This window comes from Lampetra planeri, chromosome 44 (genome assembly GCF_965212315.1).
Source record: "Lampetra planeri chromosome 44, kcLamPlan1.2.h2, whole genome shotgun sequence".
Classification (NCBI taxonomy): Eukaryota; Metazoa; Chordata; class Hyperoartia; order Petromyzontiformes; family Petromyzontidae; genus Lampetra; species Lampetra planeri.
In genome coordinates this window covers 2,318,597-2,346,522 of record NC_136150.1, presented here as the reverse complement: position 1 = coordinate 2,346,522, position 27,926 = coordinate 2,318,597, and the positions used below count along the sequence as shown (strand labels likewise).

Below are 27,926 nucleotides of genomic sequence, written 5' to 3'. Positions count from 1 at the left end.
GCAGCAGCAGAGAGAAGCAGCAGCAGGGGGAGAAGCAGCAGCAGCAGGGGGAGAAGCAGCAGCAGCAGGGGGAGAAGCAGCAGCAGGGGGAGAAGCAGGGAGAGAGGGAGCAGCAGCAGCAGGGAGAGAGCAGCAGCAGCAGGGGGAGAGAGAAGCAGCGCGATGCACAGCAGCAAGCGAAGAGTCGAGTAGTCGTCAAGTGTAGTAGTAGCAGTGAAGTAGCAGTACTGTGATGCAGTAGTGTAGTACCTGCAGTAGTGCAACAGTAGTAGCAATGTCGTTGAGTGCAGTAGCATTACTGTGAAGTAGCAATGTCGTAGAGTGTAGCAGTAGTAGCAATGTAGTGTAGCAGCAGCTGCACTAGTGCAGGAGTGTGTAGTAGTAGTATTAGGGTGTAGTAGTGGTGGTAGTAGTAGTGGTGGTAGTAGTAGTGTAGTAGTAGTGTATAGCACTACACGCACTGTACCGGCTACTGTACACACACCGAGCTACTGTATAGCACTACACGCACTGTACCGGCTACTGTACAGCACTACACGCACTGTAACTGAACGAACTGTACGGGGACGCACTGTACACGTACAGTAGGACTGTAGCAACAACAAGAACAGCAGCCGACGACGTTCGCCACCAAGTAAGTGGCGCATGTGCCAGGCTAGGTGCACCTTGATGCCGTCACGTGACGTGCGGAAGGCTCACTGGCTGGAGCTCACGGGACAGACCCAGGTGCCAGGCTAGGTGCACTAACAGGTCACGGGACAGACCCAGGTGCCAGGCTAGGTGCACTAACAGGTCACGGGACAAACCCAGGTGCCATGGGTTCATTGCCGTGCCAGGCTAGGTGCACCAACAGGTCACTGGACAGACCCAGGTGCCATGGGTCCATTGCTGTGCCAGGCTAGGTGCACCAACAGGTCACTGGACAGACCCAGGTGCCATGGGTCCATTGCTGTGCCAGGCTAGGTGCACCAACAGGTCACTGGACAGACCCAGGTGCCATGGGTCCATTGCTGTGCCAGGCTAGGTGCACCAACAGGTCACTGGACAGACCCAGGTGCCATGGGTCCATTGCTGTGCCAGGCTAGGTGCACGAACAGGTCACGAGACAGACCCCCCGAGTGTTTATCGCAGTACTGCCCGCACTGTACGTACAGTGCGGCCAGTTGTGGAAACCGCAGAGACGGATCATTGGTGCCAGAGTCGAGGTTCGGTTGTTGTTGCTATGGTTGCCGTTGTTGATATTGTTGTTGTTGTCGCTGTTGTTATTGTTGCTGCTGTTGTTGTAGTCTCCGTTCGACACGGCTTCTCGTAATGATTGCCCCCCCCCCCCCCCCCGCTTATTAATACCCACAGCACTATTAATACCACAACATTATTAATACCCACAGCATCATTAATACCACAACATTAAATGAAACCGTCGGCGTGTACGCTCCCGAGAATTAGCGAACGCGTTTGGCGTAAATAAAATAATATTCGATTCTTAAACGCGTCATGGATGCGTTACGATGCACAGCGAGAGTAAATCGTGAACAACTACTAAACTCCCACGGTCATCGACTCACCTCCCTCCACACACAAACCTTTGTTTTGTCAACTTTAGGCGACAACTTTGGTTTAAATGTTGGCGCGCCTCCAACCACTTGACGGAGGAGTGGAGGGCCCTCTTGATCAATTGTTGCCTTGAGCCGCGTTGTGTGAGCGTGTGGTGGTGAGGATGTTGGTGGTGGTGGTGAGAACAGGCGATTGTGGTGAGTGCGAGACTCGTAATATAAAAGGTTATTGGGTTAGATCGCGTTATTTGTGCGTCGTAACCCTCCACCACCCGACACGACCAATCAGTAACAAAATGTGTCACTAGTAGTAGGTTTTTACCCTTTTAAACTGGTACAAAACTGACACCTTTATTCAAGGCATCATGTTTGCAATAACCACAACACAAGTAGTCAAAAAAGCAAACAAAAAGAAGCAACTCTGATAATGATTATAATATGCACTGTCCTTGAAGTTGATTGGTCCACACTCGAGACGGCTTTCTTTAGAGCCTAGTCCCCATTGGTGTTGGACCAGATGACACCAGAAGGCGTACAACTCAAACAGTGCAATATCAGAGTATTGAGAGCACGTTGAGAAATAGTTCACTACTTTAGCCCACCGGTGTGTTTGTAGAGTAGATCCACAACATTTAGCATTTGAGTAGTACGACGTTTCGCTGGAAATTACTTCCAGCATCTTCGGGCGAATTGCCAGAATGGTGAAGCCATCCCACGTGTTTCCGGTCTTAAATATCGTTGTTGAACCCCGTCAGGATTCGAGATCAATAATCAGCCACTTAGCATGTGACTCACCTGTAAGTGATTGCAATTTGTGTTGTGTATCACTTAATAATACGCGTCCAGGCTGCGCTGAGTCTGTAGCTATCACAGCGATTAAAATGATTTGAATTCTTAATTTCAATTGATTCACTAATCTTGGCCAGCAATACTGTAATTAGTTTAGCATAACACTTCAACGGTATCAAAATCAATTGAATGTCCTTGTTGGCAAGCATGCTGTGCCACTGCTGACAGCTGTGTTTGAGAGAATTTAATGTTCCTTTGGTGTTCTTTTAGTCTTACGCTGATGTTACGTGCCGTCCGTCCAATATAACACTTACCGCATGAGCCATTGATCCGATATACACCTTCTGTTGATAACTTCGGTAATTAATGTTTAGTACAAGACACTAGTTTTTGAATTTTGTGTATGATACCAAATCTCACTTTAATGTTTGGCTTTTGCAAAACACGGGCTAATTTGTTAGTAACTCTTGAGATGTATGGTATTTTAATTGTTTTGATAATCTGATCACTTTCAGCAGTATTGTTCGATCTTGATTTGGCATTCAATGCTCTGTTAATTTGAGCATTATTGTAGCCATTCAGTCTTAGTGCTTTAACATGTTTAATCTTTTTCCCTAAACTTTCACCATCTGACACTGTCTTTGCCCGATGTATGAGCGTCTTGATGAGAGAGGATTTCTGTGCTGGGTGATGATGTGAATCTGCATTCAGATAGGCATCTGTGTGTGTTCCCTTTCGGGAGGCGCTGTGTGTTATTTTGCCATTTTGACCACATCCAAGCAAACTATACAGGAATGGGAGTGTGTTGTTCACCTCCATTTCCATGGTGAACTGAATGGCTGGGTTTTGCGCATTGAGATGATTTAAAAATTCAATAAGTAAATCTTTACCATGTGGCCAGACAACGAAAGTGTCATCAACATATCTAAACCAAAAAGATGGTTTCAATGTACTTGAGGCAAGTGCTCTTGTTTCAAAGTTTTCCACGTACACATTTGCTATAGCCGGAGATAAAGGAGAGCCCATTGCTGCTCCTTCCTTTTGTTTAAAGAAGTCACTTCTCCACAAGAAATAAGTGTTATTTAGACAGGGGTCGGCTAGTTTTGGAATATCTTCTGGTAAACCTGTCTTCTTTACCAGTGCATCAAGTAATATAAGTGACTCGTTAACTGGAACCTTTGTGAACAGAGAAATTACATTAATACTTAACAGAATATCATTAGGGGTTAAGTTTAATATCTTTAATCACATTCACAAGATGTTCTGAATTTCTTATAAATGAAGATGTCCTTCCGATGTAGGGCTGTATTTGTTTAGTTACATATTTTTTTAATTTGCGACACATTTATAAATAACGCGATTTAACCCAAAAACCTTTACTATGAATAATACTGGTCGCGAAAGCCTACGTGTTAAACTGAGTATGTGAGACTGTTGTGTGAGCATGTGCGGGAGCGGTGGTGAGGATGTGGTGGTGAGGACAGGTGATTGTGGTGAGTATGTAAGACTGTGTGTGGGGGGCGGTGGTGAAGAGGTGATGGTGAGGAGAGGGGATTGTGGTGTAAATTCTAGTGCAGGTTCCCTAAAGTCTCCATAGCCTTTGGCATTACAATTCGAAGTCAATTAGAACAATAATTAACTCATTCTCACCACATGTTGCACATCTCACCCACATAGGCTTCTGGGAGTGAATGTTTACATTTATTGTTATTTTGTGCCACATGAACAAACAAACACAAGTCCCCACTCAATGCATTAATGACGAGTCAATAAACATTGCCTCAAAAGAAGGAAAATATAAACAATTTTCTACTAATGAATATGCTGCTTTTTTGTGACGTGTGTTTATGCACCACTGCCAACTGTGCAGTTTCACCGAATGATTTGTAAATAAATTGAGTCGTTATGGCACGCAGCGTCATCATTCTTGGTAAATATGGAGCTCTGCAGCACCAATGTTTGAAGTTCCTTTCAATCAGCCTACGGGATTATCTGACGGTAGATATTTACCGTAATCTTCTTGGTGGCCGCAGTGTTTGGTAATCTGTTAAGAGTGATTTGAGCGCGGCGCTAGCTATAAGCTACTTGTGACACTTTTAGTTGCGGCCATCAGTACCTTGACGGCGATCGCTGGAATGAATTGTTACGCGGGCCGGGATCTTGACGTAAATGTGGCTGGACTGTGTTGTTTGTTATCCAGTTCTGTATAGCTGTTGAAAAGTAAAAAACGCAACACGTTTGTCCAAAACACACCGTGGCTTTTAAATTGAAAAGTAAACAACGGGCGACGTTTCTGGGCAGTGACACTCCTCGACAACACGTTGCATTTGAAAGGACGCAAGCGTCGACTGTTGGATATGTTAGTTTTCCGTTTAAGGCCGCGTTGTTTTCGACGAATGTGTTGAGTTTGTTTTGTTATTCGTGATTTTGCGCTACTGCAAACTTAGCGGCACCAACAAATTGTGCAAATATTGCATTGCCGCGTGCGTGTTTGCATTGTATGTGCTTGTAAATCCTTAATGTAGTGCCTTGTGAATGTCCATCTGAAATGCAAACTGTATTTTTTCCACTTGATTGTAGAGTACTACATTTATTGTGCATTCTAATTCTTTAATCCCATCACCCAAATGTGCCCCATTACCATCCGTGCCTTGCAGGGCTGAAACCGTAGAAGAATCATGTCCGCGTGCTAGTGGCTCGCCACTGACGGAGCGTGAGGGATGCCCTTGGCTGTGAGGACCCGGCGCTTTAGCTCGATCTGTGCCAGCGGTGCCCACGAGTGGCTCACGCGGTGCCTCTGCATGCTACTCGAGGCAGGCGTACGGAGGCCGTCAGCATGAAGAAAATCTTTGGACTTGGGAAGCGAAAGAAGGGGCTTTCGCCGTCGGCGTCCGAGACGGGCAGTGTGATTTCTCGGTACGAGCTCAAGGACAAGGACTTGGGGAAACTGCACAAGGCCGCCGCTTCGGGGGATCTCGAGAAACTGAAACGGCTGCTCAAGAAGGGTGACGTGAACCAGCTCGACAAACAGAACAGGTACCTAATTCTAGATGTGAAGCTTTCGTGACTGCAAGGATTCATATTATTGGGTTTTGTCGGTAAAGTCACGTAGGTAAAAATTTAAATTAAAGAAAGTAAAATAAAAAATTTAAATCACGACGTTTCAGCAATCGTGTTGTGACGGTTCCACCTGAAGACGGAAGCTTGTGTTACCTCCGAAACGTCGTGATTTATATTTTTTATTTCGATTTAAAGCTTTCGTGACTGCAGGGATTCATATTCTTGGTTCTTTTGGTAAAGTCACGTAGAAGGGAAGTAATAAAATAATAAAAATAAAACATAATAAAATAATTCTCACTTATAAAAATAAAACATAATAAAAGAATTCTCACTTATAAAAATAAAACATAATAAAATAATTCTCACTTATACAAATAAAAATAATAAAATAATTCTCATTATGTTTTATTTATATTTTTTACTTTACTTTTATTAATTTTAATTTTTACCTACGTGACTTTACCGAAAAACCTAAGAATAAGAACAGGTACCATCACGCTTCCGCCCTCACCGTTCACATTTGTACGTACGTACGTATGTTGAATTTCTTTCGCACTGCACGTAGCCAACCGCGCTAATCGGAGCTGCGGGGGAATGACAACAAACTAAACACTAAAAGCAGTTCTAAAGAAATGCGTTTTTAATCTGGATTTAAAAGCGCGTAGCCCCAGTGGCTTCCTGATATCGGAAGGAAGAGCGTTCCAGACGGCTGCAGATGTGCATATGAAAGCGCGTGATGCAGTGAACGTCTTTGTTCGATTTGCTTTGTGTCCAACGTAAATACGTGCAGTGTAAAATACATATATAATAGTTACAATGGCTTTGCCACATGAGCGGGATTTAATTCTACGGCAGGTATATTTTGGGAGATGATATAGTGCACTGAAGCTCATTGTGAATCGTTTATAATTAAAATTAATCCAAACTGACATGACCATTAGCAAAAATATTGATTCTCTTACAACGATATATGCACTAGAAACACAAGGCAATGGAAAATATTTGATTAAAGGGGAGTGATTTGTTAATACTAAATATTATTCATACCTTTCAACAACACTTGGACTAGATCCAATAATTTAGCGAGCTTTCTTGAGTAAACCGGTGACCGTATTTGTTAATACTCAGTAGCACTGTGCTATACAAATGAATCTATAATTTTACTGAACTGGAGCTTACTCTGAAAAATACGTTACAAAAATAGATAATGTTAAATCTTGGCTATATTTTTTCACCTGAGGACGATTGCTTGTGTTGCGATCGAAACGTCGTGAATTTTTAAAAATGTTTCTATCTACGTGACTTTACCGAAAGACCCAAAGAGTATAGATAATATTAAAACAAAAGTTATGGTTAACTCCTGGGTTAACTGGCCAGATTCTTTGGCTTGGAGATTATCTGTGCCTGCAACACAAATTTAATATAAAATCAGTGAGCTGAAACATTGGCACATCAGACGCTCATACAAGTGACAATCTTTTTAGCCATGTCAGGTGGTGGTGGGTCTTGTGACTGAAATTTGGCCAGATTCATTACGTGGCCTAACCCCAAAATCAATGATGAATCAAAGTAAAAATGTAGTAAGGCTCCATGACCTCGTGTAAAACCACAGTAAATTGTTTACCTTCTATTAAACATGTGTATCTCTAATGATAATAGGATTTTCCCCTTTTTTCTGGCAACAAAACAGGTGTTAAGATGTTAAAACACCAAACTGAAAACTTTTACAAGGAATCATGTCTGCAATAACCACAATGCTTGTAGTCATGATGCAAACAAAAAACACACTGATAATATATGCATTGTCCTTGAAACTGATTGGTCCACACCAGAGACAGCTTTCTTTTGAGCCTCGTCTCAAACGGTTTTAGACCAGAGGACGCCAAAAGGCGTACAGCCCAAAGACAATGTATTATCAGAGTAATGAGAGCTCGGGGTGAGCATCTACATCATGGGATCTCCTTTGCCAGTACCAAAATATGATAATAGTTTTGTCCCATTTTTTCTGGCAACAAAATTGGTGTTAAGATGTTAAAACACCAAACTGAAACATTTTACAAGGAATCATGTCTGCATTAACCACGATGCTTGTGGTCAGAATGCAAACAGAAAACATACTCTCATAGTTTGCATTGCCAGAAAAAAAATGGGAAAAACCTAATATCATAGGAGATCGCATGATGTGTATGTCTAGCTGACCGTTTCTTTCTAAGTGAAGAAAGTGAAATCAGATTACTCACAACAACACGATTTTTTGAGACGTAATATCTTTACCGTTGTTATTATTTTATTGCGCAGCTGCTAAATTAAATTAATTTTCTATTTTCAGAACACCCTTGCATCTGGCCTGCGCCAATGGACATTCAGACGTCGTGTTTTTCCTCCTGCAAAACAACTTTGTGAAGCTGAATTTATGCGACAATGACAACCGCTCTCCATTGATGAAGGTGAGAATTGTTGTAGGGTAATGCATTCATTAAAAAATTGGGGCCCTTCAACTGTGTAAAGCGGTAGCGCACAGCTGACGCATGAGACCCAAATCTCAGTCTTGCAACGGAGTAGCGGCGATGCTCTCACAATGTTAGCAAGGTCATTGTCCCGGGCCGTTAATTGACGGCACGCAAAACCATTGTCTAAATGCGTTTGGTAAGACGGGGCGATGTGTTGCACGTCTCTCCGTTTGACACTCGTTCTTGTTTGTACTCCAATCCACGTCAACCCGTTATTGGTCATATCAAGTTTCTCAATGGCAACTTCTGTCCATACCCCTTGACGTGCATCGTAAATTATAGCGACATTCTTCCTTTCAGCAGCAGTGTTGCGCATCTATGCGCGACTTGACTGCTGGTGCCTGTGTGTTTATGTGTGCGTCTTTTTGGGGAGCGGTGGCGCAGCGGTTAGCGCGCTGCGCTATGAACCCGGCGACCCGAGTTTGATTCCCGCTCACGACCAACACCGGTGACGATTATCTGAACCGGTCCTGGGCCTCCCATAGGTCGACTCGCCCTCAAACGAGTACCTGGTGTAGCGGTGTGTAGCAAACATTGCCACTGGGGAGACAAAGGCGGTCGGGCGTGGTGTTGGCCACCCACCCCCTCGTGTACTATACCGGCCTTCATAGGTGCTCGCTAACAGCACTTGCCCCAACAGTCTGCTAAGACAATAAGGGGTGTCTTTGTCTGTGCGTACCTCTGTGTGTGCGCGTACCTATGTATGTGCCTCTGTGCCCGCGTACCTATGTGTGTGCGTGCATGCATGCCCGTGTGTGTGTGCGTGCCTGTATGCTCGCGAACACGCACAGTGGGAGCAGTTATTCAGTTGTCAACACGCTCTAATACGAACCTGGTGACCCGAGTTCGATTCCTGCTCACGTCCAACACCAATGATGATTATGGCTCCCCATGGTCGACTCAGCCTCAAACCAGTACCCGGTACGGCGTGTAAACATCGCCGCTCGCGAGACAAAGGCCACCTCGTGTGCCACAGTGCCGGCCTCCATAGGTGCTACTCGCAAACTGCGCTTGCCCCAAACGCCTGTTACAGGCTACACGGGGGATCTTTGTCTTTTGTGCGTTCGCTCGTCGTCCGGTTTGTCCGGCGCGCCGCCCACAGGCCGTGCAGTGCCAGCAGGAGGCGTGTGTGAAGGCCCTGCTGGAGCACAAGGCCGACCCAACCCTCGTGGACTCCAATGGCCTCACGGCTCTGCACCAGGCGGCGCTCATACCCAGCTGCCCTATCGCTCAGCTGCTGCTCCGGCACAATGCTCACATCGACGCCGAGAACAAGGTACTCTGTCCCATCCGGGAGCTAACTCCGCGAATGCTGTAAATCCGCGGCACGCTTGCAAAAGGAGAAAAGAAGAAAGGAAAAAAATTATCGAACAATCTGCAATTAAATGTTTTTTCTCCATCGCGGTGTATCGCACATTTTTTGGAGTTTAAAGTCATGCAACTCCGTTATTCCACGCGACGCCATTCATTGATTCAAGAGCCGAATGGCTCACAGGGCTATACCAAATAAATGAAACTGAAAAACTGATTTGCACAATAGAGAAGTGCAGAAGTTGACTGTCGACTTCAATAATTTGTGAAAAAAATCATCCATGAAAAAAATGCTAATTATAGGAGTTTTTGCTTTCTCTCTCTCTATTTAAGGCCTCGACACAGAGGCATTGGTTCTCTGTGTGTCTATGTTTTGTGTCTCTCTCTGTGTGTCTGTGTGTCTCCGTGTCTGTGTTTTGTCTCTCTCTCAAATTTAGTTCTACCTGACGACGGTTGCTTGTGTTGCAATCGAAACGTCGTATTCTATTATTTAATCAATTTTCTTTCTACGTGACTTTACGGAAAGAACCCAAGAGTAATTCCTGCAGTCACGAAAGCTTCAAATCAAGTTTTCGCTTTGTTTTTCACAAAACTGAAACGGATAAAATCTGCCTTATCCAAGTCTTAACAAACGCATAAATCCGTAACTGCTTAACATATCACATCAGCATAGTCTGTGTGACGTTTACCACAATTTCTCGTGTTAAAATTTACCACATTTAACCACTTGAAACGCACCACACAGCAGTCTCGGAGCCGCGAGGATGAACCACAGACGTAGCGGGAGAGACTGGGGCGGTGAGCCAGTGACAAATTTTCCCCACTCCAAGCTCTGCGGTCCTCTATTTATGAAGGTGTTATCGGCCAATTAATGAGCGTTTTTCATGCGGGAGGGAACCAGAGCTCCCGGAGAAAACCCACACGTGTGAGGGGACAACGCTCTATCCCATACAGACGGAACAGGTGGAGTCCGAATTTACTATACCGCAGAGGTCGCAAACGGGTTTAGATTCCTTACCCGTACCCGGCCGCACCAGGGTCGCAAACGGGTACCCGTACCCGGCCGGGTACGGGTAGCCGGGTATCGGGTATGGTACGGGTATCGGGTACCCGGTTGCGACCTCTGCTATACCGCCTTCTGTTTGCGAGCCAGGGTATGGCTAGCTCCTTGTAGCCCACGGGAAGGGAGTTTCCCGATGTTCGTTCGATCCACCGACCCTTGTTGGCTCCGCAGTGCTGGATTACAGGTCACGCACGTAGCCGCCACCGGCGCCCGCCTTTTGTCGTGAGCGGATGTGAAACGTGACCCGGCGTTGGTGGCCGTGTAAGGCTCGCGGCTCGCTGTTGTAGTTCCGTAGCCATGGAGTGCACAGCACCCCAACGGCTCAGGCCTGTGCTACATTCATTGTTAATGAATCCTCTCCCATGACAGCAAGTGTCTTGTGCTTTTCTTAATGCAGCGACAAGTTGTCAGATATTTTTCAACTTGTCGGTCATGTGGTGTTTATTTTTTTTTATACCTCACCGTATATGGCAGGGAGAAGGGATAAGTCAAAATGTATATTTTTTTTAAGATAAAAAAAACAATGATTTGGTGATGCTGGTTTGGCAGCGGATCACGTAAGCGTGAATCACAAAAAAACGAATCATGCTCCTCAATAACATCGTGACTTGAAAAGGAAAAAATATATAGAGTGTTGTTTAGATCAATTGCCTTTCGCAAATTTGGGCAGTGGCCCTTCATTTGTGTTCTCTGAAGAAGCACAATTGCCTGAAACGTCACGTCTTTAATATATATTTTTTTACTTTTGAAGTCGCGTTGTTATGAATGAATGCATTGAGTTTTTTTAATTCACAAGGGTCATAAAATAATAATAATAATAGGGTTTTCCCCCTTTTTTTCTGGCAACAAAACTGAAACCTTTTTACAAGGATTCATGTCTGTATTAACCACAATACTTGCAGTCAAAATGCAAACAAAAAACACACTTTGATAATATAGTGGCATTGTCCTTGAAACTGATTGGTCCACACCAAGGGACGGCTTTCTTTTGAGCCTCCACCGCCCCCCAGGTGTGGAAGTCCCCTACAGGCGACGGACCTTCGGCGAGCGGGCTATTGCAGTGCATCAGTGACCGCCGCATCATTGGTCAACCCAACTGATTTACGTTGACGTCGGTCAGGTAGAGCGAGCTAGAAACTGGCTGCTGCACCCCAGGTATCATCGCCTGGACGTTCTCATGGTGGCGGTGGGTTTTTGGGCTGCAGTGAGTGTGCTGTGCTCTGCACTCCGTGTAGGATGGGAACACCCCGCTGCTGCTGGCGATGAGCAGCGGCGACCTGACCATGGTTGAGTTGCTGCTGAGGCATGGCGCCAATGTGGACAGCAGGAACCATGCCCGGCGGTAGGTCCCATTCTCACGCACCCACCCACCCACGCACCTACCCACCCACCCACAAATGCACCCACCCACGCATCCACCCGCCCACGAACACACCCACGCATCCACCCACCCACCCACGCACCCACCCACGCATCCACCCACCCACACATCCACCCACCCACCCTCGCACCCACCCACCCACGCACCCACCCACGCACCCACGTACCCACCCACGTACCCACCCGCCCACGCACCCACCCACGCATCCACCCACCCACCCTCCCACCCACGCACCCACCCACGCACCCACGCACCCACCCACGCACCCACCTACCCACGCACCCACCCACGTACCCACGCACCCACGCACGCACCCACGCACCCACCCACGCACCCACCCACGCACCCACCCACCCACGCACCCACCCACGCACCCACGCACCCACGCACCCGCCCACGCACCCACCCACCCACGCACCCACCCACGCACCCACGCACCCACCCACGCACCCACCCACGCACCCACGCACCCGCCCACGCACCCACCCGCCCACGCACCCACCCACCAGAACCGCACTTCCGAAAGAACCTAAGAAGATGATTCCTTGCAGTCACGAAAGCTTCAAATCTAGAACTTCCACTTTACCGCCTCAATCACAAACATCCCTGTCGGTGCAATACGAAGTGAAAAACGCACGCGTGTAAAGTTCCTGATTGGCCAATTTTATCGCGAGAATCGACCTTTAAACTTAGCGGTGAGCTGAAACGGCAGGAGCAATGATGCTTGCACGTCGTCCATGATGCTCATCTGGGGTGCTCGTAGTACATTCTTACGTCAGGTGGTGGCGGGGGAGGGTCTTATGACAGAAAATTTGACCAGATCGTGTCGTGGCCAAGGCAAAACAATATTGAATAATCATTATAATTATCCACTGGTGTTGTTTACATAGCCCATACTATTTAGTTCACGGCAACTGTTATCCATGTCACTCCGACGTATGCTCTCGTACAAAACGTGACGAGGACAATCCTTTCCTGATGTTTGCATCTGTCCGTATTGCATCCTTGCCAACGCAGCCACGGCACGCACGACGGCAGATGTAAGCGGTCCTTCTGACCTCTCTTGCAGTAACCTGAATGTTTGATGTCATCAACGGCGGCGGTCCCGTTCAGAAGACTCGCGGCGGATAACAGTGCGATCGGAGAGACAGCTGTCGTGGCTGAGCTTTGTAACGCAATCGTTGCCACCCGGCGTTCTACGACGCCGCTCCCCCCGCCCCCCCCTCTTTTTTTAACGTGAGCAGGACCCCGCTGATGATCGCGGCGAGCAACGGCGAGAACGAGATCGTGAAGCTGCTGCTGGAGCACGGTGCCGACGTGTCGTGCAAGGACGACAAGGGCTGGTCGGCCGAAGACCACGCCGTCATTCATGGGCACCACGCGTAAGTCACAGGGAGTTACGCCCCTCCCCTCCCGCCCCCCTCGGTTGTGGCGAGTACCAATCCCCGTGCGATACCAAGGGGGTCTTTCAAATCTTATGTGCCGGCCGACCAATCGATAAAACGGGTGTTTCGCTGGAGGGTTGTGCCGCCACAGATTCGCGACGTTACCGGGCGCCGTGGCTTCACAACGTCTCTGCACGTGGCCACTCATCTGCGCATTTTTTTCCGACGTCTCTCTCGAAGCCGTGTCTTTACGTCTCCTCGAGCCATAACCTCCCCCGCGAGCCATCGCTTGGCGGGCCACAGCAAGAGCCGCTGGGTGCCCCATCTTGGCCTGCGGCCTGCCAGTTGCAGAACCCGGGTAGACAGGGACTCCTCGACTTACGAACAAGTTAGGTTCCAGAGGTCCGTTCGTAAGTCGATTTGTTCGTAAGTCCAACTTCACTCCTGTCGATTCCAAACACGTTGTACGGCGTTGACACTAAACACGGGGAATGGCTTTAAAAGTTCTATAATCTGCTGTAGACGTAGATGCCACTGGTTCTTCACATTCTGCAGATGTAGATGCCACTGGTTCTTTACGTTCTGCAGATGTAGATGCCACTGGTTATTCACATTCTGCAGATGTAGATGCCACTGGTTCTTCACATTCTGCAGATGTAGATGCCACTGGTTCTTCACGTTCTGCAGATGTAGATGCCACTGGTTATTCACATTCTGCAGATGTAGATGCCACTGGTTCTTCACGTTCTGCAGATGTAGATGCCACTGGTTCTTCACGTTCTGCAGATGTAGATGCCACTGGTTCCTCACGTTCTGCAGATGTAGATGCCACTGGTTCTTCACGTTCTGCAGATGTAAATGCCACTGGTTCTTCACGTTCTGCAAATGTAGATGCCACTGGTTCTTCACGTTCTGCAGACGTAGATGCCACCATCATCACCTATTGCGCGGCGGTTAAACTTACGACTCTCGGTCCGAGCAGGCAACTGGACATACGGACAGGTTTGATCGTATCTCTGAAAATTCGTAAGTGGAATGTTCGTAAGTAGAGGAGTCTCTGTATAAATGAAAATCATGATGTCAATTGCTGTCACTGCCTATTAACATCTCGCATTTCACCGGCATTGGTTTAAAGCATGCCTGACTGCTACTAATGAGACACTGAATGGCGAAACCAGTCTGGAGTTTTGCTTGTGTTGAACGAATGCTTCTGAAAAGTGCACTCCCAGAAGGCTGTGCGGCCGATAGGATATGTAAAAAAAAATCAGTTTTTATGTGGACAGCCACATGGGAAGTAGGCAGATTGTCGTTTGATTGACTTTGTCACTTGTATTGTGCTTTGGCGTGGCGATTGTTCAGTGCTTGCATTACTTAGCTACACGTCTTGAAAGCCATTGTAGCGGTATAAAAAGCTATGTATAAAAAATAGCACAATTAAAAAACCCTGCTATACGAAACATTATTTTTAAAAGTTGACTTTCTAAGTATGCCTAAAGCTCAAAGTGCGTTGCATTCATGTGAACGTTTTCGTTTTTGAATTCGCCTCACATTTTCAACTGATTGAACCGAGTGTTGCAGTGTGTCACTTCTACTGCGTTGGAATTTTGTGGCGAGGAAGTGTGAGTCTGCAACGGGGCATTTGTTGACGGGGAATTCTGAGTGAGTTGGTGCAATTTCCGCTTCCTGTTCTGCCCTTGGCACAGGGGTCAATGCAGGGAGACGCGTCTGTTCCAAATCTCGGCTCGCCACATCGCCGAGTCCTAGCGGCAATGCCTGCACACGGTGTAGATTAGTGAGTCACAAGATGGTTAATACGTCAGGCCTTAAAGCCTTAAGCTCGCAACACCCTTGCCAAAATACAGTAACGTAATCTAAAGCCCTCTGTCAATTCACACCTGGACGAAGGCCTTAGCTTAGCTTTCTTAAGATGCTGCACATAGCAACAGTAATAATAACTTCAACGGCCGTTCACTCGCTCTGGAAAAGAGAGAGAGAGCGAGTCGGAGGCACGAGGAACCACAGCCGAGTGAGACAGGCAAGCCAGGTAGTGAGCCCCCTCAGGCTCTGGAGTCCTCTAAATATATGAATGTTTTAATCGGCCACTTAATGAGGTTCTACTTGTGGGAGGAAACTGGAGCACCCGTAGGGAAAGGCACACGCGCGCGAGGGGGGGCAGCGCTCAATCTCGTACAAGACGGGACAGGTGGAGTCCGCATTCGCTGTACTGCGTTCTCCTGGTGAGCTAGGCTATGGCACACTTGATGCCCACGGGAAGGAAGTTTCACAACATTTGTGCGGTGATCCCCCAACCCTAGCTGCCTCCACAGCGCTGGGTTGCAGGCGACGTGCGTAGCCAGTAGCCGACCGGCTTACCCCTGTCTGTCTTTGCATATGCAAAAGAAAATCACTCCAGGAACAGGATTTTATATATATATATAAAGATGACTGTTAATGATGATTTTAATTTGTTGCAATCGCTCTATTGGCCGTTCTGTGTGCTTGTGGTGCGTTTGGCAGGTGCTCTCACCTGATTGGGGAGCAAGGGGTCAGGGCTGCACAGTCACGGGTGTCCGTGGGCAGCATGGGGAGGGGCCCTGTCCTGCCAGAGCTGGGGGCTGCCGCTCGCTTGGGCATTCCCGCGCTCAACAAAGGTGCCTCGTGATTTCAATTGGACGAGTTATTTGTCAATTGTTTTTTTACCCTTCTATCTGGCAACAAAACTGACACCTTTTTTACAAGGAGTCATGTTTGCATAGACCACAATACCTGCAGTCATAATGCAAACAAAAAACATAACTCTGATAATGTGCACTGTCCTTGAAGTTGATTGGTCCACACCCGAGACAGCTTTCCTTAGAGCCTAGTCTCACATGGGTTGGACCAGATGAAGGTGTCAGTTTTGTTGCCAGATAGAAGGGTAAAAAAACAATTATCATATTTTTACTGGCAAATGAGGTTCCAATGGTGAGTTATTTGTCCTTTACTTGCGGCCAATATATTTTTTTAGGGTCGGGCCACGTATTGATCTGCCATTGCTGTACACTCGTACATGTGTAGTGGGTTCCACAGAGGTACACACCTGAACTTGGAGGAAACACGTTTATTATAACACCCCTAACAGGGTTTCTACATAAACGTGCACAGTTACTAGACTCCAACAGGGTAACTACTTAAACGGGTCAGGTCAGCAACACGCTGCCTGATCCACGATGCCGAGCGTAACGACCGGAGACCGAAGACCGATGACTGAAGACCTAAGAGACGTAGCACCGAGGGTTCCATCCCAGCAGACAGCCACGATTGCTCTCGGGACCTCCCTTTTATGCCTCGCTCCGCCCTCTGGATCTCAACAGAAGGTTCTCGACCAAGCACCACGTGTCCCTCAAGCCGCCACCCTTTGGGCCCACTCGCTACCCTGTCCCGGTCACGTGCCCTCTCGGGTTCACCCAGACTGTCACGTCCTCACTTGCCCTCTCTCTGACCGTCACCAGAACCATGCCCCCTAGGGCAGCTCCCATGCCATGCCTACTCTGGTGTCAGAGAGAGGTTCAAGACGCGCAGTTCCATTCTTGTGACAGCAGCTGGCGCTAAACGCCATAGTCCAATTACGTCACTACACATGTGACGAGTTTAATTTGTTTGGCTATAGCGGGTGTTGGGAACATTTTGTGACATAGATTTGGCTAAGTCATTATGTCGCCTAAAGCATATATCTGTGAGCTATTTGTAAGTAATGCGTTTAGAGTATTTGGCTGCTATAAATTTTTACATGATAAGCAACTTCGTTAAGCTATCATTTGTGACCAGGCCGCTTCTGAAAAATAGCTCTATAGGTCTCAATAGGCCTTACCTGGTAAATTAAATATAGTTTAGTTGGAATGGTATACACACTTGAATTTTACCGCAGATGTTTGAAAGCGTGTCCTGTCTAACTGTCAACTTTGTTTTAATTTCAGCGGGAGAAGATGCTTCTCACACAGAGACATTGAGCAGGTACCAGAGTCCTCCTGAACCTATTGCAGTGTGCGCCTTGTATAGTATTTCGTCCATGGCTGTTGGTGCGATGGTTTGGATATTCAGGTTGAAAATCTCCTCATTGATTTTATTCTTACCCAGGGAGAACTCAGTTTTCAAGGATTGTCCCGTGTGCAAGAGGCTATCCTCGTCGCTTGAGTTCCACATCCTGGAGTGGATGTGATTACTGTCGGCATCGATGCCATTTCAGTTGGTGTCACGCATAACGAAGCAATTTTTTGTCATTGCCAATTTTCCTTTGTGCTCCGTCAGCGTCTGCGATGACAGGGCCTTGGTCATTTTGAAACCTCTCTGCTCCATGTCTTTCAATTGCGTCCATCCGCACCTTCGATTAGCACGGCCGGCTGACGTACGGCGCGAAAGAGGTTCAACGAACATACCTACAAGGAGTCTCACTCACACGGTGTCAGAAACTCTGCACAAGTTGGTGCCGCGTTCTCCCGATGTTGCCGTCGACGTTTGTCGAGCGACGAGTGCGCGAGAGTTCCCGCGGGCCGCTGAGTGAGCGTCGACGCTTCCCCCTGCACCCTGGCCGCTGCTGTCGCTTTGCCCTGCAGGACCGGGGCCACGGCGGAGGAGGCCGCAGGCTCTTGGTGTTCCAGTGACGACGAGGACGTCCTCGACTTCAGCCCAAAGGTTTTTGCTTTTTTATTTAAACTGCTACACGGTTGCTGAGCCGCAAGCTCAAAGCACCAAAACGCCAAACGACCAGCAACAAATGGCACCATCGACGTTGTACTGGACCCCCCACCCTACCTCCCCTTCCCCACCCAGCCCCTTGCCACCCTCCCCACCCAGCCCCTCCCCACCCTTCCCTCCCCACCCAGCCCCTTGCCACCCTCCCCACCCAGCCCCTCCCCACCCTTCCCTCCCCACCCAGCCCCTTGCCACCCTCCCCACCCAGCCCCTCCCCACCCTTCCCTCTCCACCCAGCCCCACCCTCCCCACCCAGCCACCCCCACCCTCCCCACCCTCCCCTCCCCCACCCAGCCCCACCCTCCCCACCCAGCCCCTCCCCACCCTTCCCACCCAGCCCCTCTCTCCCCACCCAGCCCCTCCCTGCACGACGGACGGACACAATAATCCCCTGTGGGCTGGTGGAACCAGTGGGTTCCTACCAGTATAAATGTAAGCTTACAAGCACAATAACGTACTCCAATGTGTTTGTGGTATATACCATATACATTTATCCTGTGAAACTGCAAAGTAAGCATAAACATTTCTGCTGTAATACTGCAAAGTAATAATGTTATACGGCATTCGGTGATTCCGTTGAACTCATGTTGAGCTTTCTCTTACAGAAACCTTTGAAACCTGACTTATCTAAACTTCTGTCAGTAAGCCAAAGGTTGGAAAGTGAAGGTAAGTGTGCACTGCGTTTATAGTTAATAAAAACAAATGTTTTGCCGTGGTTTTTGAAATGTATGCGTTCCTCCTCAACGCACCCTTAACCAATGCAACGTCGCTAAGGCCGCGTGCCATTGCGGCTATGGAAGCCTTGTGTCGAGTGCTCGCTGTCCCCGCAGTTCCGTCCCCCCTCTCGATCTGAAGCTAAACGGTGCCACTTTTCTGCAATTTCCCCTCCGCTCCTTGCTGGCAGCAGCCTGTTTCTGAACTCAAGTTGCCGCTTCTGTTTTTACGGGACAATTATCGAGACATTATGATCTTGCCCCGTTGCATCCGCACATAGATTCCAAAATACGAAAAAGGATTCTAGATTTGAAGCTTTCGTGACTGCAAGGATTCATACTCTTAGGCTTTTTCGGTAAAGTCACGTAAGTAAAAAATAAAAATAAAATTAATAGAAGTAATAATAGAAATAAAATTAAATAATATAAAATACTCATTCTTTTATTTATATTATTACTTCTATTAATTTTCTTTTTTACCTACGTGACTTTACGGAAAAAAGCCTAAGAGTACTAAAAAGGATGACATCAGCAGAGTTTGTGATGTCGTCTCGTTTGTAATTAATGTTTTAATTTAAAAAGTAAATGCAGCTGAGGCCTTGGCGTCCCCAGACTCCAGACCAGGCCTGCCTTACTGAACCGGCTTCGTTGAGATGCTAGGTTAAATCCCTGGCTTCTGGGTCTTTCTCTCTGTCGCTCATGAGGTCCATAATGGATGTGTCGGAGACACCGAGATCCCGGATTGGAGTTTCAAAATCCCGGGGTCAGATGCTTCGAGGCTCTACCCCCCGCCCTCTCCCCTCGCCTGAGCAGCCCGGCCCATCTCGCTAACCTCACACCAGGGATCTGGCCAAGCCAATGTCGCCTGGGTATACCTGCGGGAGTGGGGAAATAGGCCCCTTGAATTCAGATGTAGTGGTTCTGTGATGTCATTTCCCGGGGCTTTTTCACGACACGGTGCACTGCTCAGTGGAGGAGCTGCGGGTGGACATGTCTTCATCTCTCGATGGTACTGCCGGTGCCGCAATTGCAACGTAATCAGGGCGGGGCGGGGGGGGGGAGGAAATAAACTTTCTCAGCCTATGAAAATCTGACAAATAATATATATTAGGTTGGTAAATAAATGAGGTTGAAATTATGGGATGTGTACATTATCTGAGGTTCGTTATTAACACAACAAATATCAATCAGTCCGGTATTATTATTACTATGATTAAACATTAGCTTGTCTCACCATGCAGATATTTTACATCCTTTTGCCCCTTTCTCTTTGCGTTGCCAACGATGCATCCGCCACCCACACGTGACCTCATCCAGCCAAATCTTGACTTGAAGCTTGCTTTCGTGACTGCAGGAATTCATCTTCTTGGCTCTTTTTCGAAAGACCTGAGAATACTCATCCAGCCAATCACAGCTGCTGTGAGTTGCCGATCGAGCTCCAGCTTCGTTTCCGAAGTGTTGCAGCCTCTGTTACAAGCGTCAACACAGATATGAACGCCGTTTTAAGCAACTGTAATGCAGAAAAGTTGCACCGTTTAATTTCACCTCTACCCATTCCTTAAAAAGCAGGCCTCATCGCCGTTCTATGTAATCCCTACATGTCGTTGCTTTACGCATATTTCATTATTAAAGCTAGTCATCGTCAGCATGGCCATACGTTTACAACCCCACCAGATCTGTTAAGTTCGTTGCGAGTAGCAATCTTTCCATTCGTGCTTATCCCAGTTGTTCCCTCCCAATCCCTTAGGCTCCTCCGACCCCTACCCAGTCCCCGACCAGGAGTTTGCCGGAGAGAGTGGAGATGAGAGGAACGTGTCTGCACGCCCGCTCCCCCGCGCCTCCCCTCCCAGCTCCTACAGCCGTGTCCCTCGCCCTTCCTCGCCCTCACCCCGGCTAGATCCCTTCGCTCGTCCTGGTCGTCTCAAGGTAACCTACCCCTCGCCCACCCATCCCGTAGTGTCTCCCTCCGGTGCCCTGTCCTGCCCGGAGAGCTTAATTGGATTAGAGCGGTGAGCGGTGATCCTTTTTTTCCCCTCGGCGGTACGTTTCCCTCTCGGTGGCGCCAAATAATATAAAACGGTGGTTTCGTCGTCAGTTGAAGAAAGAGATGAAGCCGAAGAGGAGCAGGAGGAGGAGAGAAGTTTGGATGAGTCGGAAGATATTGATGATGAAGGAGAGAGCAACTCCGTGGACGATGACGATTATGATGACGGCGACGATGTTGATGTTAGTGATGATGATGTTGAGGGTGATCAGGAAGAGGATCGTGAAGAAGCCTGCTTCATGGACGTCAGTGACAGTAACGAATGTGAAGACAATAGTGCAGAGGACGACCCCGTTGTGTGTGGAGAACGTGTCGAGCGAGAGAATACTGGAGGACGTGGACTTGGGGGAGCGAAACGCAACTGTCGGCCCCGGCAGAGCTGGGACGAACTGGAAAGTGAGAATCCAAGAAGCAGCAGCAGCAGCAGCGACGACTTTACAGAGGAGGATTGTGGACGTGAGGAAAGTGAGGTAGCGGCGCAGGACTCCGATGGGCGTGAATCTCAAGATACGTGCGTCGAACGCGCGGCGGATGAGAAGGCGGCACGACACCCCCGAGGCGACGGGGATAGCGAGGCCACAGCTGAAGGAGACGTTGGGGCGGAAACACGTTCAGCGGTGCGCACAGAAGCGGAACGGAGCTGCCACGTGGAGGAGATTGGGGACGTAGTCAGGCACCACGCTGCAGAAACGACAGAAACTGAATTGGAAGGGGAGTTGGGCCAAGCGGGATGCGACGGCGTAGAGGCAAGGGATCGGGACACGAATCGGGAGGCTCACGGTGTGGAAGGAGGATGCAGAGGGGCAAAGGGAGCGGAGGAGAAGCAAGCGTGCGATCGGTCTGAGGAGGGGCGCGGTGGGTGCAGGGAGCGCGCTGTGAGTGCAGCGCGTTCGCGCGGGAATAGGGAAACGTGCGTGCCGGGTGGGAGCGCGGAGGAGATGGGTCATGGCGATTGGGATGACGCACAGGAAGCGGCTTTCGAGGGTGACGAGGATGGGCACTCGGACGAGTGGCAGAGTGAACGTGCGCAGGAAAAACACGGAGGGAGAGAACCACGTCGCGACGGGAGACGTACGCCCGAGAAGCAAAGCGGTGACGAGGGAGCATCGGTAGGATCGGTCGTCAAGGATGACGGCGCAAGGAGGGAGTCGGCTGGAGATGACCTCGGTGTGGTGGGGGAGGAGCAGGACCTCGTCAAAGAAGAAATCGAGGATTTGGAAGGAAATGGCCGTCGAGAGGAACGAGATCATCGCGAAGAAAGATGTTCTGAAGAGCGGAGTGTGCATGTCGTCGGAGAGGACATTAAGATGGAAGGATCAGGCGAGCAGTGTAGGGGTCTCGGCGAGATGTTTGGTGAGCGCAGCTGTGAACTTCTTGCAGATGAAGATGACATGAACCACGAGGAGGAACTCCTCGTCGAGGATCGGAAGGAGGAGGAGGAGGGACGCGCGCGTGGGGACGGGGACGGCCGTGGGCGGGGTGGGAGCGACTGGGAGAGCGATGGGGATGGGCAGGAAGTCGCAGGATCGGCGAGGATCAAGGAAATCACAAAATCATCAAGGATGGAGGAAATCGCAAAATCATCAAGGATGGAGGAAATCGCAAAATCATCAAGGATGGAGGAAATCGCAAAATCATCAAGGATGGAGGAAATCACAAAATCATCAAGGATGGAGGAAATCGCAAAATCATCAAGGATGGAGGAAATCGCAAAATCATCAAGGATGGATGAAATCACAAAATCAGCAAGGATGGAGGAAATCACAAAATCATCAAGGATGGAGGAAATCGCAAAATCATCAAGGATGGAGGAAATCGCAAAATCATCAAGGATGGATGAAATCACAAAATCAGCAAGGATGGAGGAAATCACAAAATCATCAAGGATGGAGGAAATCGCAAAATCATCAAGGATGGAGGAAATCGCAAAATCATCAAGGATGGAGGAAATCACAAAATCATCAAGGATGGAGGAAATCGCAAAATCATCAAGGATGGAGGAAATCGCAAAATCATCAAGGATGGAGGAAATCGCAAAATCATCAAGGATGGATGAAATCACAAAATCAGCAAGGATGGAGGAAATCACAAAATCATCAAGGATGGAGGAAATCGCAAAATCATCAAGGATGGAGGAAATCGCAAAATCATCAAGGATGGATGAAATCACAAAATCAGCAAGGATGGAGGAAATCACAAAATCATCAAGGATGGAGGAAATCGCAAAATCATCAAGGATGGATGAAATCACAAAATCAGCAGGGATCGCAGAATCAGGGATAGAAGAAATTTCAGAATCAGGGATCAAGGAGATTGCAGAATTATGGAAGGAGGGAATGGCAGAATCAGGGATGGGGGAAATCACAGAATCAGGGATGGAGGGAATTGCAGAATCAGGATTGGGGGAAATTGCAGAATCAGGGATTGAGAAAATCGCAGAATCAGGGAAGGAGGAAATCGCAGAATCAGCAGGGATGGGGGAAATCGCAGAATCAGAAATTGAGGAAATTGCAGAATCAGGATTGGGGGAAATTCCAGAGTCAGGGATGGAGGGAATGGCAGAATCAGGGATGGAGAAAATCGCAGAATCAGAAATTGAGGAAATTGCAGAATCAGGATTGGGGGAAATCGCAGAATCAGGGAAGGAGGAAATCGCAGAATCAGCAGGGATGGGGGAAATCGCAGAATCAGCGGGGATAGAAGAAGCACGCGTCGGTGCGCAAGGCCGGCGGGACGCTCCTGGCGTGAGCTCAGAGGAGCTGCTGGAGATGGGAGCGGCGCCGTTGTGCGACGCTTCAAGGCCCCCACGTGGGGCGCGGCAGGTACGGTGCTAGCAGCACGGGTTGCGCAAGCGGCTCATCGGGGCGAACCGAACGCAATGGCGACACGCGCGTGTCGTGTCACCGTCGCGTGACCTCGCGTCACCGTCGCCGCCTCTCGCGTTCTAACCACCGTGGGAGCGGCGTCGTTGGATAATCCTCTCGGTGCCGTTCTCGGCGGAGGTTCGCATTCGATTCGAGAATCGTTTTTCAACGCCGCGTGTGCAGCGTTCGTCAACCTCCACGCACACGCAGACAACAGACTCGGTCCCCTTTTGTTCTACATAGCAGAGCCGGCGACGCTCTCCTAGACGAAGGTGAAGGTGGGTCGTCTCCGTCTTGAGCTCTTTAAAGCCGCGTGTCGCTGCCTGTATTAGTGGCTCACCTGGTGAGGGTAACGCAGCGTGTAATTGTCACTCACCTGGTTAGGTGTAATGCCGCGTGTAATTGTCATTAAACTGGTGAGGGTAACGCCAGGTGAAACTCGCCCGGTGAGGGTAACGCCGCGTCTGGCTGTCGCGCTTTGTGATTGCGTGAAGGCGGCGGACGACGAGGATGACGAGGAGGAGGACGAGGAGGAGGAGGCTGCTGGGAGCTGCAGCGATGAGTCGCTCCACTCCGGCTCCCCCTGCGCTCTGGGGCCCCCGGGCCCAGAGAAGCACGGAACCCGCTCCCCACACGCCGCACGGAGGGGTGGGCGTTTCTCTCACTCACTGCTCACCGCTTCTCTCTCTGCTGAGCTCACCGCTTCTCTCGCTCACTGCGGGCTTCGCTCACCACTCGGTGCCGTTTCAAATGCGGGACTTTTCTTGTCGCGATCCGGCGTTCCCAGACCTCATGGCGGCGCTCGGGCTGGAGGAAGAGGACGGAGGAGAGGACGCGGCAGAAGACGCGGACGGAGAAGCGGCCGGCACGGGGGAGGATGAGGACAAGGAAGATGACGAGGAAGAGGACGATGGACAGGAGCACGGAAGGTGGTCCCCATCTGACTCGGAGGTATTCACTGAACTTATACGCGTGCCGTCATCGAATCGGCATTGTTTAAGGTTAACCTTCAAGTCTGGATTGCTTAAGGTTAAGTTCAACCTTAAACAACGGATAAAGCTTGGAGAGATGAATGGAGTTCTAAAGAAATCACAAACAAACACCTTGTTATTCTTGGTTCTTTGTGAAATCCACAGCAAGAAAATTTTCTTTCTGTGGATTTCAAACCTGATGATGATTGCTTGTGTTGCAGTCGAAACGTCGTGAGAATTTTATATTGTTTTGTATTTGTATTTTATTATTTCCCTTCTACGTGGCTTTACCGAGAGAACCAAGAATATGAATCCCTGCAGTCACGAAAGCTTCAAATCAAAATTTAAAACACCTTGTTGTGAAACAACCAGCGCAGAAGATCTCTGGGTTTGATCTTCCACGAAGCTCATGGTCCACCCTGAACCGCATTCGCTCGAACTACGGTAGATGCGGACGCCTGACGCACAAATGGAGAATTTTTAAACTCTCCGGTAGTAGTGTGCGACTGTGGTCACAGGCCGTAGCACAACGTATAACGACGCAACGCCCAATCCACAAACACGACGGAGACATCGCAGCGATGATACTCTCCGCTACTCCTGATGCGGTTATCTGGCTTGACCACCTGAATGTAAAATTGTAGTTGTCGCTCTGCATCTACATCAGCAGCCGTATGAAAGAAGAAGAAGATTCCAAAGACTTTCATTTATTATCTTGTAACGATTAACGTCTTCATGACAAAAGCCCTCGATGCCGGTATCCTGCCCTTCCATCGGATGCCCCAGCTGCTGCACGGTAGACACCTTGAGATGCGTACGCAGGCTGAACAAAGACTGAGGCGCCGTGGGTAGCGTCTAGAAGCATCCAGCAGCATCCCACCTTGTGCGACGCTGCGCCCGGCTAGCCGCTACGACCGCTTATTCCTCCTCGTGCTGCGACGTAGTTCCGTTCACCCGATCGCGTTCTATCCGATTCGCATCAGCACTATAAACAAACTCGTTCCCGAATACATCCGTCACGTTGCGTCCAGTTAGCGTTATGAAAACAATGCGTGGCGTATCCGTTTAGCCTGCGGCCGCTATATCTTTGCGACCATCGGTTCGTGCCGGGTCTCGTGCTCTGTCATCGATGTTCATTTGTTTTTTTCCCAGTTCTCGGAGGCCGTGTCCGACAAGAAAGAAGTGCGGCCTCTTCAGAAGCCTCCGGGTCAAGAGACGTCTTCAAAGCCGTTGAGCGTCTTGAGCGGCAGTAAACGTGAGCGATTCACGCACGCGTGACAGCACGACAGACCGTGACGAGCGGGTCGCTTATTTACTCCGGGAGAGCCAACAACGCCTTGGTAGGATGACTCCCGTTCGGGAGGTTCCCGCACGCGATACAAAACTAAGATGTTATTAAAAGCAACGTACTCATACGGGACATGCTCCCCTGCCCGTCATCCGTGCTGTGTTTGTATGCAGCAAATGTGATCGATGACCTTGGCCTGGACGATGCTGATGACCTGGAGGGTAAGGAGACGCACGCTTTCATCCAGCGCGTTCAGTCAGTCAAATTAGACGCGCACACTCACATCCATATTAGCTGGATCCCATGTTAGCTGGATGCCATCCTAGCCAGATGCCATCCGAGCCAAGTGCCGTGCTGGTCTTTCTGGCTAACTCCATTTGGGATTGATGACTCGTGAGCAATCGTCAACAAAGTGTTTGGCCACACTGCGTTGGCAGTGATGCACAAGGGTATTTAACTTAAACTCCAACTTCGTCAATAAAGCTGTGACGTTTTGGCTAAATTGCCCTTCTTCAAGTTGCATGTGCCATGCAAGGCAGTGTTGTCGACAAAAGTGTTGACTTCTCCGGACGGGTGCCAGGTCGTGACCCGCTCGTCCTGCAGATGGAGTCACCTCCACAGAATGATTTCAGGTTTGCCTGAAGCGCGCGCGCGGCCTTCCACCTCACAGAAGTTGGCGAACGTAGCCTGTGCTCAAGTGGCTTGGACACGCCCAGGGTCGGTGTAGTCAAGCTTCCAATACGTCGTCATGTGCACCAACAGGGGCTTGCACACAAACACATCCACGTCTACGTACACCTCGTGCTCTCTTTTAGCCCCGCCCCCTCCCGATACGTTCCATTCATTGGCTACCACATTCTGATAAGCTCCCCGCCTCTCCTCCCCCTTAACTTGTATTTAAGAACTTGCATCTTGGAATCCCTGCCTCACTTGATACAGCAAATCTGGCTGTGACGGTCCCACCTGATGACGGAGACATGTGTTGCCTCCGAAACGTCGTGCTTTTTATAATTTTATTTTTATTAATATAAACTTAATTTTTTACCTACGTGACTTTACCGAAAAAACTAAGAGCATGAATCCTTGCAGTCACGAAAGCGTCAAATCTAGAAGTCGTCAAGCTGCTTCAAGTGGCGTTTCCCAAATTCGGTTCCTCACGTCTCCCTTCCCAATTCGTACCGCGTGTGTTTATTTTTCCGTGCAAGGCCCACTTGACGTGACGTCACCTGGCGACTGCTAAAATAGAAACGTTGCACAGTGAGGGGGCACGGGGTTAAAGATGTTTCGGACGTCGTGGGTTAAACGCGTGTTCATTCTTTGAAATTCAGAACTTGTTCAAGTATTGGAACTACTAAGTCAACATTGGTTGACATTTATTGCATCTTCCAAAAAGATAGTCGAGTTTTGCGATATTTTAACGATTGTTGATGTCCAGTTCTAACACCGAAAAGATAGTGGTAAATTACTTAACGGTATAGAACCTTCATAGAGTCTTTACTCACACGTGTGTGTTCTTTCGCCTGCAGATGCCTCCGAATGGGATTCCATGGACAGTCGCTCCGAAGCTTCCCACGACGCGGGGCCTAGCCCGCTCAAGCCACCGCGTGCCCAAACCGCGGAGCAGAAGGGTTTCCACGCGGCCCGGGACGCCGCCGAACCCTCCCAGCTCGCGCCCCCCCTCCGTCCGCGGGGACACGCGGTCGCGCGCGTCCCATCCGGTCCAGGAGCCCTCGGGATCCGGGAGCGGCGGCGGCGTCGACGTCGAGGCGGCTCCTCGGGGTGCGGCAGGAAAATCGCGTGACGCGCGCGCCGCTGGCTCCGCCGATGCTGTCGGCGGTGGCCACGCGCCCGCCTCGCCGCGGGAACCACGGCCCCCCCGCCGATTTGGAACAAGCCGCGTCGGCGTCTTCAAGCAAACCGCCGTCCCGCTTCGCGGGGGCGCTGGGTTCTGCCGCCGGTCGCCGGGCGTCTCTCGTTCTCACGCCGAGCAAGCCTACGGCAGAGTCGGAGCCGTCCCTGTCGGTTGAAAGTAGCCCTCTGAAGATTGTGAGGCGTGAAAGTTCAGACTTGTCGTCGCTGTCTGCGGAGAGAGTAGGCGGTGCCGCTGCAGGGAGCGGTCCCCGGACGTTGCCGAGTGTTCAAACGGCAGCCTTGGTGAACACCTCCAACAACAACAACAACAGCAGCAGCAGCAGCAACCTCTTCTCTTCTGCTTATATTGAGCACCCATCGAAAATTGAGGACAAATCAAAGGTTGCTTTTG

At 49.3% G+C, this 27,926-nt stretch overlaps 2 protein-coding genes across 2 annotated transcripts in view; both read left to right on the top strand.

The window, feature by feature from the left end:
- The first annotated feature begins 111 nt into the window (after nt 1–111).
- ANKRD7 (ankyrin repeat domain 7) lies at nt 112–27,464 on the top strand. Its single transcript, XM_078614366.1, has 16 exons — nt 112–634; nt 5,000–5,378; nt 7,732–7,849; nt 9,015–9,188; nt 11,522–11,628; nt 12,912–13,049; nt 15,570–15,703; nt 17,009–17,045; nt 17,645–17,723; nt 18,389–18,449; nt 20,244–20,422; nt 23,899–24,052; nt 24,192–24,355; nt 25,528–25,630; nt 25,837–25,884; nt 27,190–27,464. Exons 2-16 carry the CDS (start codon nt 5,179–5,181, stop codon nt 27,462–27,464), a joined length of 1,971 nt encoding a protein of 656 aa, XP_078470492.1. The 5' UTR covers nt 112–634; nt 5,000–5,178.
- The window catches only part of LOC144732778 (ankyrin repeat domain-containing protein 26-like), a 32,664-nt gene continuing 32,135 nt past the window's right edge, over nt 27,398–27,926 (top strand). The window contains exon 1 of the mRNA XM_078614365.1: nt 27,398–27,926. Within this exon, the coding sequence (XP_078470491.1) occupies nt 27,488–27,926 (439 nt within the window). The 5' untranslated portion in view covers nt 27,398–27,487.